This window comes from Ursus maritimus, unplaced genomic scaffold (genome assembly GCF_017311325.1).
Source record: "Ursus maritimus isolate PB19 unplaced genomic scaffold, ASM1731132v1 scaffold_7, whole genome shotgun sequence".
Lineage (NCBI taxonomy): Eukaryota > Metazoa > Chordata > Mammalia > Carnivora > Ursidae > Ursus > Ursus maritimus.
This window is the reverse complement of record NW_024426885.1, coordinates 15398287-15411446: the sequence shown is the minus strand read 5'-3', so window position 1 is coordinate 15411446 and position 13160 is coordinate 15398287. Positions and strand designations below refer to the sequence as shown.

The 13160-nt window shown below is 33.0% G+C and overlaps 1 protein-coding gene across 1 annotated transcript in view; it reads left to right on the top strand.

Moving 5' to 3' along the window:
• Positions 1–13160, top strand: part of ATRNL1 (attractin like 1) — a 756768-nt gene that overhangs the window by 147101 nt on the left and 596507 nt on the right. Inside the window, exons 11-14 of the mRNA XM_040623807.1 lie at positions 1827–1911; positions 3412–3620; positions 4807–4925; positions 8600–8732. Coding sequence (XP_040479741.1) covers positions 1827–1911; positions 3412–3620; positions 4807–4925; positions 8600–8732 — 546 coding nt within the window. The remainder of the gene's footprint in view (positions 1–1826; positions 1912–3411; positions 3621–4806; positions 4926–8599; positions 8733–13160) is intronic.

The window sequence follows — 13160 nt, the reverse complement described above, 5'->3', positions numbered from 1 at the left end:
TTTCTTTCTTTCTTTCTTTCTTTCTTTCTTTCTTTCTTTCTTTCTTTCTTCACTCCCTCCCTCCCCCCCCTCTTTCTTTCAGATTTTATTTATTTATTTGACCGGGGTGGGGGGCGGGGGGGGGAGAGGGAGAGAGCGAGCACACAAGCAGGGGGAGCAGCAGAGGGAGAGAGAGAAGCAGGCTCTCTGCTGAGCAGGGAGCCCCATGCGGGGCTGTATCCCAGGACCCTGGGATCATGACCTGAGCCGAAGGCAGCTGCTTAAACCAACTGAGCCACCTAGGTGCCCCTAATTTTTCATTTTCAACATGTGATAATACCTGCTTAATCAACTTCATTGGATTCTTACAAAGACCATTTTAAATTATGTAGATGAATGCACTTGGAAGCTATTTGGTACTACACACATGTAAGCACACTTCTTACATGAGCTGTAACATGTATAATTGACCAGACTGTTAATCCTATGTATAGGCCACTTTCATAGTATTTCCCAAAATGTGATATTCAGAGCATTGGCTCTTAGAAATGTTAATGTGAAAAGTATGACATGAGAAGTGCTTCTGTGGATAAAATATTGGGAAAGCACTGGGTTAGGTATAGTTAGGGTTTTATACCTCCGTACACTCTCTTTTGAGAGTATTTCATAGACAGATGTATTTTGTGAACTAAAGAGAGAAATTATACAAACTAAGGAAGAACCTCTTTTGGGGGTATTTGTGTTCTTTGGCATAGACTTTAGGAGATATAAATTCAAGTGGGTTTTATTTTATTGCTGTCTGTTTCCTAGTTTCATTTTCTAACTATGATTTTGGTTTTTTTAATTTCTTTGATCTTCATTAGTAGTGATAGTGAATTAAAATCAAATTATTATTTTATTACTAGTGTTATAGACATAATTACATAAATAGGAAAACAAGTAATTTATTACTTTAACTTTGAAAACTAACTGTATTTTAGATTATTTTCCTGTTCCTAGAGGGGTTCTAAACTACCTAAAAATAAAATTTGTTTTTAAAATCTTGTTATATCTGTGTGTTTTTATTTAATACCACTGCCTGCCTTTAGATATGGCATGTCTAAGTAGATGAAATCTAAAACACTGTCCTGAGAATGTTCCTAGTCACTGAAAACTGAATCACTTGACATCTCAAAAGCTACATTACTGTATGTGTCAGTTTTGAGGCTGGGCTATATTGAAATGATACATAGTTTTCTATTACCATTTTTTCCATATTTTTTATATAGTTTATGAATTATTTAGATTTTTTATTTTTTCTAGATTTTTGCAATTGAAGTCATTCTCTTTTACATAAAATGAACACTATTATTTTGAAATATCGAATCATTAAAATGATTTAAATATTTTATTTCAATGATTCCATTTTTAGGCATTACTTCACTGAATATTATATATTCCATTTAATTTCGTAAGCATGCATGTAAAATTTGGTTTAGTGATTTAATTTTCTAATTTTCTAATACGCCCAGTATTGGCGTTCATGCAGTTTACTATATGAGTCTTGATTTATTTAATAGAGATATGTCTTTGGAATTATCCTTCAATATAAACTATATACCTAATTTTTTTTCATTTTGATTATTCTCATACATTTAAATTTATTTGTGAGAATTTTATGCAGAAGTTGTTTTTATTTAAGGAATGATGCCAGTGAGTAATGAAACTAAATTGTAGGTCATGGCAAGTTAAGGAAAGGCTTCCTAATTTTAATTATCGTATCTTTAATTTGACCAAAGATGGTTTTATAGTATTTATCTTAATTTATTGTTTTATTTCATTTTTTGTTTTGCTGTTCTCTTTTCTAGCTTGCGATGAATGGAAAATATTACCGAAACCAAATCTTCATAGAGATGTCAACAGATTTGGACACTCTGCAGTTGTTATTAATGGGTAAAAAACATACATTTCTCAGTCATACTATCCATATATTCTGTTACTCTTTTTAAAAATTATCATTTGTACTTAATGGCATTGGGTATCCCTAGTCTATCATGGAATACATTTTAGTTCATTAACCATATCCTTCATTCTTTTGTATTCAAATATATTTTAGAGAAAGAGAGCGGTCAGAGTGCTGATATAAAACTAAAAGATACTTTAAAAAAATCATCTTGCCTTTTCTTTTTGTAGAGATCAGACAATGAATGACTTCTTTAAAAAAGATCAAACTGAAATGATAGAAAGGCTAGCCCCATATTTCTATCAAGGAGAACAAGGAAAGTGAGAAGAATTAGAGTCTCATTCTAGTTCTGTCATTAACTATTTGATTTTTGACAAGTCCCTTAACCTCTTTGGACTTTAATATCTTTATATCCCTTGGGATTTTGGATGGGATGATCATTAAGTTACTCCTTCCTTTAAGTTAGTATCATTTTTCTACTTTTTTTTTTTTTTAAAAGATTTTATTTATCTATCGGAGAGAGGGTAACCATAAGAGAGAGATCACGAGTGGGGGTTGGGAGGGGAGGGTAGAGGGAGAAGCGGACTTCCCGCTGAGCAGGGAGCCTGATGTGGGGCTTGATCCCAGGACCCTGGGATCATGACTTGAGCCAAAGGCAGATGCTAAACCAATTGAGCCATCCAGGTGCCCTCATTTTTCTGTTTCCATAGCAAAAATTTGGTAATGTGGCAGGAAACGACATGTGCTAAGCTCATTCATTAGCTTAAAATTTGTAATTCATAATGACATTTTTATAAGTTTATTTTATCACCACCTTATTCTAATTATATAAAAGTTCTTCAATATGATACTAAAAGCAGGTAGAGTTAACTACAATGAAACTATGTAATTCATATCAGTTTGTTTTCAAAACAGTAATAAATGAAATTCAGATTTATATGTAAAACCTCTAGGCTTCTCTGTTGCAATGCTCTGTTTAGTTGACTTTTATTTTACTCTTTTTAAATAATAAAAGATAATATTGAAGGATTTTCTCATCTTTTCCACTTATTAATAATATTGTTAGAAATAAAAATTATGCTCTTTTAAGGCATGTCAGACTTCTTTGGCACTGGTAGTTGAATTAATTTAGTAATTGTCTGGACTTACCTTTCCAAATTGAAGTTTTGAATGTCTTTTTGATATTTTACTCCTGGTCTATTTCATAAGAGGATAGTAAAACACTGAAACACAGACTCTGTATCTAATATCTAAATTCATTGTCAATATTCAAAAAGTGTAATTCTAGATAGCTGTTCTAAAGCATATCTTATTCATGTATTTTTCTATTTTCTATTTCTAAAAATAATTTTCTGTTTTCTAAAAATAATTGTTTTCTACCTTGATAAAATGTAAAATGTGTATTTAAATTTATTTTTGAAACATATGTTAGACTTTTCTTAATATTGTTTCTTTAAGATTCTTTTCTATTTTTTTCATTTTTTTGACAGGTCCATGTATATATTTGGAGGATTTTCTAGTGTGCTTCTTAATGATATCCTTGTTTACAAGCCTCCAAATTGCAAGGCTTTCAGAGATGAAGAACTTTGTAAGAATGCTGGTCCAGGAATAAAATGTATTTGGAATAAAAATCACTGTGAATCTTGGGAATCTGGGAATACTAATAATATCCTTAGAGCAAAGTGCCCTCCCAAAACAGGTAGTTTTTCTTTTTTTCTTCCCTCTCTGGCATAAAGCTTCTCTACTTGGCTAGAAGTAGTAATACATTTTGCTTTTAAGATTTACCTTAGTATAGCTTTTAGAAATTAAAAATTCATAGTCCTCTAATTAGGAATTTTAATGTTTGAACTTCGCAATGATTAATAATTTAATATTTTTATTAGCTATTTTTAGTTTTCTCTTTTTAATTCTATATGTAATTTTATACGTATCAATATTTTATGTGTAACATGGTCATGTACATATATTTTTATATATGAACTATTTTCCTATATAAAATGCTTTGTAAAATGCTCCTGTAAAAAATGCTTTGAAGTGTACTCTAAGAAATACTGTGTTTCTAAGAAATACAGTGAAAAAATTTATTCTGCATTTAGTAGTTTTTTTCCTTCTTTAATATTGCCAAACCAACCGCAGAGTTAAAAGATTTCCTAGAATTTTGATGACTAATGTTTTTGTTTAATACTTATTTATAAAATAGCCCGGGGAAAGGTATTAAGGAGGGCACGTATTGCATGGAGCACTGCGTGTTATACACAAACCATGAATCATGGAACACTGCATCAAAAACTACTGATGTACTGTATGGTGACTGAGATATCATAATTAAAAAAATACTGAATAAGTAAATCAAACATGAAAAATTGTAGTAAATATTTACTTATGAGTGAATGATTTGGATAAAATTGTTCAATTTTCTTTAAATGGGTGGGGGTTTTATGCATTTTTTTATGCTACAATTAGTGACGTATTTTCAAATTTTGCTAGTCTATGATAACTCAGATGTCTCTAAATATCTTTATGAAGAATGATAAACAATGAGTATTTGTTACAATGTTTCTTTTAGATGTGTAGTAATTTTTTTTTTTTTTAGTAAAATACCTATAAGTCTCCCTCCCCCTCCATACTGGATAAATTTTAAATGGCAGTAGGATCCTGGTAGATTGAATAATTAAAATGACTTTAGGAGGTATCTCAAAACTTGGAAACACAATTCAAATTCAATATGAAGTAAACTTCATATTGAAGATGTTATTTTGATATTGGTCATATTTATGGTGTAAAAAGTCTTAGTGATTCTTAAACAGATGTTAAAAATGTGTGAACTAAGAAGTGTGACATTTTCTTTCTCAACCTGATGCGTTCATCTCCCATTTGTACTGCAGCTGCTCCTGACGACAGATGTTACAGATACGCAGACTGTGCCAGCTGTGCTGCCAATACCAACGGGTGCCAGTGGTGTGATGACAAGAAATGCATCTCAGCAAACAGTAACTGCAGTGTGGTTAGTACTTAACGGTGACGTGGTTAACATGGCTGCTTTCTAATCACTGGCTTGCCATTTGTAGCACTGCACAGATAGCACTTTACATATCAAGACACTTAGGAAATATGGAGGGAATCCCTCACTGTGTTGTTGTAAATTCACTCTAGTTTCTTGTTCACATTTGTCAGTCTAGATTCCAGTAACTTTTACTTCCTCCCATGTCTTTTAAAAAAAGACTATAACTATAAATGTAGTCTTCTGTGCTGATAGACATATTATTTAGGTAAGTGTTGGAATGATTTCCATGGGATTCTGGTCAGACATGTACATGTCCCATAGTGGTGTGGTCTGATGCTTTGTTTTACATGCTTCGTATGTAAGTTTAACCTGAGGTTGACAGTGGTAGTTTCCCTTTATCTCTGTAGATCAGTGGTTCTCAACCAGAGGCAGTTTTGTGCCTTAAGGGACATTTGGCAATGTGTGTCGACATTTTTGGTTGTCACAATTGTGGGGCTGCTCCTGGCATCAAGAAGAGGCCAGGGATGTTGTTAACATTCTGTAATGCATGAACTCTTCCACAAAAAACAAGTATCTGCCTCAAAATGTCAATAGTGTTGTTTGAGAAACCCTACTTTAGGTAGACAACTGAAAAAAAATTACAAAATTAATTTTTATGGTAGATGAAAATGGATTAAGAGCAGCAAAGTTAACCTTTTAAGTGGGTACTATCAAAATATCACATGTTTTTAAGATGTCAACAGTTTGAAAGAAAATTTCAAAAAGTATTAATAAGTATAGCATTAAAAGGATTAAAAACTGTAGTAAGACCAAGGATTCTGTTACTGGGTTATTCCTTAAACAATTAAATGGTGTGCTTACCTATTTTCAACTAAATGTAACATACATCATTTCTTTTTTCAAATTTTTAATCACCGAAAGTATTCACTTGTACGTGGAGGTAAAAGGTAAAGAAAAGGGAGTTTGAAAACTAAGTAAAAAATTTTTATTATGTCATCAAAAATTTTCTGCAGTAAAAAGTCCTATTTCAAATATTTGTTTTATGGTTCTACACTAAAATAATATTCAAAACTTAAATGCAGGAAATTTTTCTATTATTAACTCATCAGATTGAAACTTTTGCTTTCATACATATTGTGTTAAGTATATACTTTCCAGCGATATAAGTTGCTTTAAAGACAGATCCACTTCAATTTTATGACTTTTAACGTTAATAGGACATGACTCTGCTTTGAAAATTTGAATTACTTTTTTATATTTGCATTAATGTTTATTTAATGGGGGTTATTTTAGTGAGTACTGTGGAAATAGGAATTAAGTAAAATAAAGCATGTGAATAAGGGAGTAAAATGAAGAATGTTATTAAATAAAAAATTGTAAGCAGATTGTGTTTAAAGCTTTGTTGGATAACCCTGAGTTTAGACATTGTGTTTAGACGTTAATACTAAGTGAAAATATGCATACCTCAAAAACTGTGTTATATAAATTGCTATCAAGTATTCGTCTCATAAAGTGACCTTAGACTTTATATTTTATTTTTTATAATGATGTGTTAACAAGGAAAGCACTGGGTGAGATAGTATAAGTGAGCAGATGGTACTCATTTGTAATTTAGACTCTGATGTAATGTCTTTTAGATGGTTTTATCAGAATGTCTGGTGATTAAGCTAAACCAAATGCTAATGGTTACAGAAAGGTCTGTGAGATTTTAGTGTAAATGGTGTCCATTGATACCCTATTTTGTTATTTAGTCGTATTTATTCCAAGTTGCACATTTTGTGCTCAAGCAGCTCAAATAACCTGCTTACTTATCTGGTTCGTTAGGCCAAAAAATATCAGCCATGTTTCAGAATAACAGTCAGCTTTCTTTCATCATTGATTAAATTGGCCCTGTGTGTGATTGAAATATAATTTCACCTATTATACGGGTTCAGTGTAATGACTATTGTTTGTAATGAAGAGCAGTGGAGTTATTTGGATGGTGGCTCTAATGACACTATTGTTAGTCTAAAGACTGGCATTAAAACTGTTCTTTCTTTTATCCTAACAAGTTGTTTAGCCATTCTCCTGTCATTTTTACAGGTTTTTCTATTTATCAGATGATTCGAGTAAATTTATTCCCTTTCCATTAGCTGACAAATGTTTGGAGCTATGCACTAATTACTATATAGAATAATGCTAAGATTTATATCCTATAAGAAGAAAGAAAGCTACGTATTAGAAAAAGTAACAATAAAAAATATATATGTTCTGAATGAAAATATGGTGGTTGAATAAGAGTCACAAAGTAATTTGAGATTTAAAAAATGTATCTTCTCTGATTTTTTTTAGAATGAATAAAGACAAACTTTATCTACTTTTTATCTCTTACCTTATAGTATATGTAATTTGCTCTAAAGAAATTAACATCTTTGGAACTGAGGTGACTGCAATGTATTTTATGTGGGAAAGTATAGCAGTTTATAAAAAAATATTTGATGAGTGACATTTAAATTAAGAGGATAAAAGTTGCTTAAACCATTTTTATATATGGGATAAGTATAACTAAATTTTAACTGTTAACTTTATTGACTGAAAAGAAATATTTAGCTCCTTTAGTTAATGCCTGAGTTAAGCATTTGTATCTATAGAGAAAAAAAGATTGAAGTGGGGCTCAGGGTTCAGCATAAAGTTCTTTATGTTTTTTTCTCAAGAATCATGGAAAGAATTGAGTCAAATATTTTTATCATAGATATTGATGACATCATGTGAAATATCTGAACCCTGGTGTATGTAGGGAACTCCCACAAAAGTTCCTATGTCGCCTATTTCTTTCTCTTTTTTTTTTTTGACCTTCAATCTTTAATCTCTTAATACTGAAATTTAGTTGACATCTGACTATGTTGTATGGTAGGTTTGATCAAAGTCTGACTTCTGAGGCTTCTTTGCAGCCACCATAAAGTAAATGTGACAAATACAGGAGAAATGTCAATTAACCAAAATGATTATTTAGTGTCTGTAGAAATAAAATTAGTTTGAGTTATTGCAAAAATAATTAATCTTAGATTGTATTTGATTTTGATAAAGTATCTCTGTACTTTTTACTACTTATTTCTACTTCATTTCTAGGGGTTTGCATGATAGTTTTATTATGACTAGAATTCTTTCGTGTAATCATGAAGAGAAATGACTCTCTGCATTGGCTTTATTTATTGAATTGGAAGCCCATTATCAGATTCAGTAGAAAAGGTTTTCATTAGATGGTTTCTGTTTCAAATTGCAGAATTTGCACATTTTTTCCCAATAAACATATATCGTAGTTCCAACAACTATAGTTTAAAGAAATGAGTAAAAAAGATTCTGAACTGGATTTGGGGTTAGAAATCTGAATTTTAAAATTCACCTGATGGGGGCGCCTGGGTGGCTCAGTCCCTCTGCCTTCAGCTCAGGGCATGATCCTAGGGTCCTGGGATCGAGCCCCTCATCGGGCTCCATGCTCCACTGGGAGCCTGCTTCTTCCTCTCCCTCTCCCCCTACTTGTGTTCCCTCTCTCACTGGCTGTCTCTCTGTCAAATAAATAAATAAAATCTTAAAAAAAAATAAAATTCAACTGATGATTTATATATACAATGAAGTTTAAGAATTATTGCTATACAAAGGTGAAAAATAACATGCTTTATCTTTTAACTTTCTAGTCTGTGAAAAACTACACCAAATGTCATGTGAGAAATGAGCAGATTTGTAACAAACTTACCAGTTGTAAAAGCTGTTCGCTAAACTTGAATTGCCAGTGGGATCAGCGACAACAAGAATGCCAGGCTTTACCAGGTAAAGATTTCAACTTGGTAAATGAATTTGATGGTCCACAGATGAATACCATTAAAATAAAGAGCATTTAGTAAGAACATTCCAGTTTCTAAAATTAAATTAATAGCAAATAAACAATAACATTGGAGTAACAATAACATTATTTCTGTAAGAAAAATTTGTATGTTTTCTTCCGATTCTTTTAAGATGTTCAGGATTTCTTGTAATTATTATACTAGTGCATTCATCAGAATCCTTTTCAATTAAAAAAAATTATGTCTTAAAAACAAAATAATAAGCACTCAGACTAATATCAAGATTTAATGAATATTAACATTTCAACCTATTTGATTGTTTTTAAAGTGCCCTTTATCTTTGAAATACTGGGAACCATTTTTTACTGACTACCTTATTATTAATGATAATTTTTATAAGTTTTATATAATTTAATGAGAATCTATGTTGTGTAAACCAGAGAAAAGCCCATTTAAAAAAGCAATTTCAATTTATTTTTTACACATAACACTCTTCTTAGTAGACACTAAGAACTCTTCCTTTTAGGGGCGCCTGGGTGGCACAGCGGTTAATCGTCTGCCTTCAGCTCAGGGCGTGATCCCGGCATTATGGGATCGAGCCCCACATCAGGCTCCTCCCCTATGAGCCTGCTTCTTCCTCTCCCACTCCCCCTGCCTGTGTTCCCTCTCTCGCTGGCTGTCTCTATCTCTGTCAAATAAATAAATAAAATCTTTAAAAAAAAAAAAAAAGAACTCTTCCTTTTAAATATAAAGGTAAAATCAGAAAATAGGGGAGTAATATAGGTATTTAACTAGTTCTATCTTCTTGTTATACAGGTAAACTGAGACATACACTGGTTAAGTGACTTGCTCAAAGCTGCAAGGCTTGTAAATGGCAGATTTAACTACTAACTGGGTGTTCAGTTTTTGCCTTTCTCTATCCAGTGGTTTTTGTTTGTTTTGTTATATTTTTTTCAAAAAAATTTCTGTGCCTACATAATTCTAAAAAGTCCTCGAAAATGCCATCAAGGGATTTATGTCATGCATAGAAGTTCATCTAATAAAATAAAAATTAGAATGCCTTTAAAAGCACCATTCAGATTTTAGAATGTTTACTTAAATTTTGGGTTTTGTTTATTTACTGACCTTTAAAATTTTTAAACAGTGATATGTGCACGTGTGTTCACTTTGAAAAAATTATGGAATATTAATCCAGTTCCAGAGTTTGAGAAGCAATAGTGAGATGACACTAAATTTGAAAGTAATTGTGATATCTAAGTGTTAAATTCTAAAATCAGCATGTAGATCAGTAAAAATACAAAGTTGTTTTAAAAATCTTGGACCAAGGGGCACCTGGTGGTATAGTCTAACCGACTCTTGGTTTTGGCTCAGGTCATGATCTCAGGGTCGTGAGATTGAGCCCTACCTAGGCTCCGTACTGGGCATGGAGTCTGCATAGGATTCTCTCTCTCCGTCTGCTTCTGCCCGTCCTACTCCATGCACACTCTGTCTCTCAAATAATGTTTTTAAAAAATCTTGGACCAAAATAAGATTTGACTGAAGGAATATATATATTTAAAGGAAGATTGCTACAATAAGAAGGGAATTTGATTGCCAATAGAAGTTTGGGAAAAGAAGTGAAGTCACATTTGGTACTACCCATTTACTCATTTCCCAGGAAAGAATGTTAGTTTGGTGTAAGGGCTCCACTTGGCCAGGCTATTTTGGAGAATAATAAATACCATACAGTAAATGCAATAAAAATTACATTATAAACTAACTTCCCTTGTTTTATGTTCATATTTACTAGGCAGCAATTTGGGTATATATAGTTTGTTTTCCACTAAGCTTGTCTCTTGGAAGTGAATGCTCTAGATGGAGGACCCCGTCTATCCAGAATTGGATTTTTCCATGAACATTTGTGAATTGCAGTTTTCCATTGATCTCGTATAAACTTGGCAATGTGAATTTATCTCACTAAACTCATTTTAAAAATTTACTGCTCCCCATTTAACTTTGAAGCTGAGTTAATGCTCAATATTAGAAAGCTTACATTCAGGTCAGCGGTACGCTTTAGTTTAGCCCCAAAGACCCATGTGTTTGTTTTCATTTGTACGATTTGTCAACCAGGTGTTTTTGTCTCCTAAATCCTTTCTTGATTCAGTAAGGTAACAGAAGCCATAATTAAACAAAACTTTTGTACTGTTTCCTTAAAGTGATTAGGTACTTTGCTATATTGCTATAGGTGTAGCCTGAAAAAAAAAATGTGTTTTAAACAATCTTATTAAATGATAATTATACTTTATTGAGGTATTACTATGTTCTAGGTACTATTCATAGTACCCAATTCAATAGGATAGCAGTTATTAAAGAACAGGAGTCCCGTGCTCATGGACTCTTTCAGAGGGTCCCTGAGGTCAAAACTAGTAATATTAAGATATTATTTGCTTTTTAAATTCTGATTTGGTCATGGGTTTACTATGGAGTTTTCCAAAGGCTATGTAATATATGATTCCAACAGATTGGAGAAGTAGATATGAGAATACAATTGTCTTATATTAAACCAACATTAAGAGATTTGCAAAAATGTAAAACAGTGCTATGCTTTTCACTATTTTTTTCTGTTTTAAAATAAAATCTGCTTTTTATTTTAAGTTGTAATGTTTCCCCCCCAACATTTTATTATGAAAACTTTCAAATGTACAGAAAACTGGAAAGAATCATAGAGAGGACACCCACCCAATACCCTCACCCAGATTCTACAATGAACATTTTGCTCTGCTTTATCTCTGATCTGTCTGTCCATCCCCCTATTCATTCATTGGTTATCTTAATTTTTTGATGCCAGTGGCCTGATTTGAATTGTCAGCCTCTCTTAGGAAGAGAATTTGATGACACATCTCTTTTGGGCCTGTATCTAGCATAAAGGGACAAGACACTCCAAAAGCTGAAAGTGTGTTTGTAATGAATTTTTAAATTACAATTTTATTCCATTGTATATATGGACCACAACTTCTTAATGCAGTCATCTGTTGAAGGGCATCTCGGTTCCTTCCATGATTTAGCAATTGTGGACAATGCTGCTATGAACATTGGGGTACATATGGCCCTTCTCTTCACTACATCTGTGTCTTCGGGGTAAATACCCAGTAGTGCAATGGCTGGGTCATAGGGTAGCTCAATTTTTAACTTTTTAAGTGACCTCCACACTGTTTTCCAGAGTGGCTGTACCAACTTGCATTCCCACCAACAATGTAGGAGGGATCCCCTTTCTCCACATCCTCTCCAGCAATTGTTGTTTCTTGCCTTGTCAATTTTTACCATTCTAACTGGCATGAAGTGGTATCTTAGTGTGGTTTTGATTTGAATTTCCCTGATGGCTAATGATTTTGAACATTTTTTCATGTGTCTGTTAGCCATTTGTATGTCATCATTGGAAAAGTGTCTGTTCGTATCTTCTGCCCATTTTGTGATTTATTTGTTTCTCGTGTATTGAGTTTGAGAAGTTCTTTGTAGATGTTGGATACCAATCTTTTATCTGTAGCATCATTTGCAAATATATTCTCCCATTCCGTGGGCTGCCTCTTAGTTTTTTTGACTGTTTCCTTGGCTATTCAGAAGCCCCATAAGTAGTCCCATAAGTTGTAGTCCCATAAGTTCATTTTATCTTTTGTTTCTGTTGCCTTTGGAGATGTGTCATGAAAAAGGTTGCTTTGGCCGATGTCGTAGAGGTTGCTGCCTATGTTCTCCTCTAGGATCTTAATGGATTCCTGTCTCACATCGAGGTCTTTCATCCATTTGGAGTTTACCTTTGTGTATGGTGTGAGAGAGTGGTCAAGTTTCATTCTTTTGCACGTAGCTGTCCAATTTTCCCAGCCCCATTTATTGAAGAGACTGTCTTTTTTCCACCGGATGTTTTTTCCTGCTTTATCAAAGATTAGTTGCCCAAAGAGCCGAGGGTCCATTTCTGAGTTCTCTATTCTGTTCCATTGGTCTATGTGTCTGTTTTTGTGCCAGTACCATGCTGTCTTTGTGATCACAGCTTTGTTGTACAGCTCGAAATCTGGCATTGTGATGCCCCCAGCTTTGTTTTTCCTTTTCAACAGTTCCTTGGCGATTCGGGGCCTTTTCTGGTTCCATACAAATTTAAGGACTATTTGTTCCAGTTCTTTGAAAAATGTCCTCGGTATTTTGATCGGGATAGCATTGAAAGTGTAGATTGCTCTGGGTAGCATGGACATTTTAACTATGTTAATTCTTCTGATCCATGAGCATGGAATATTTTTCCATCTTTTTGTGTCTTCCTCAATGTCTTTCAAGAGTGATTTATAGTTTCTATAATATAGGTCCTTTACGTCTCTGGTTAAGTTAATTCCAAGGTAACGTATGGTTTTTGGTGCTATTGTAAATGGGATGGATTCCCTAATTTCTCTTT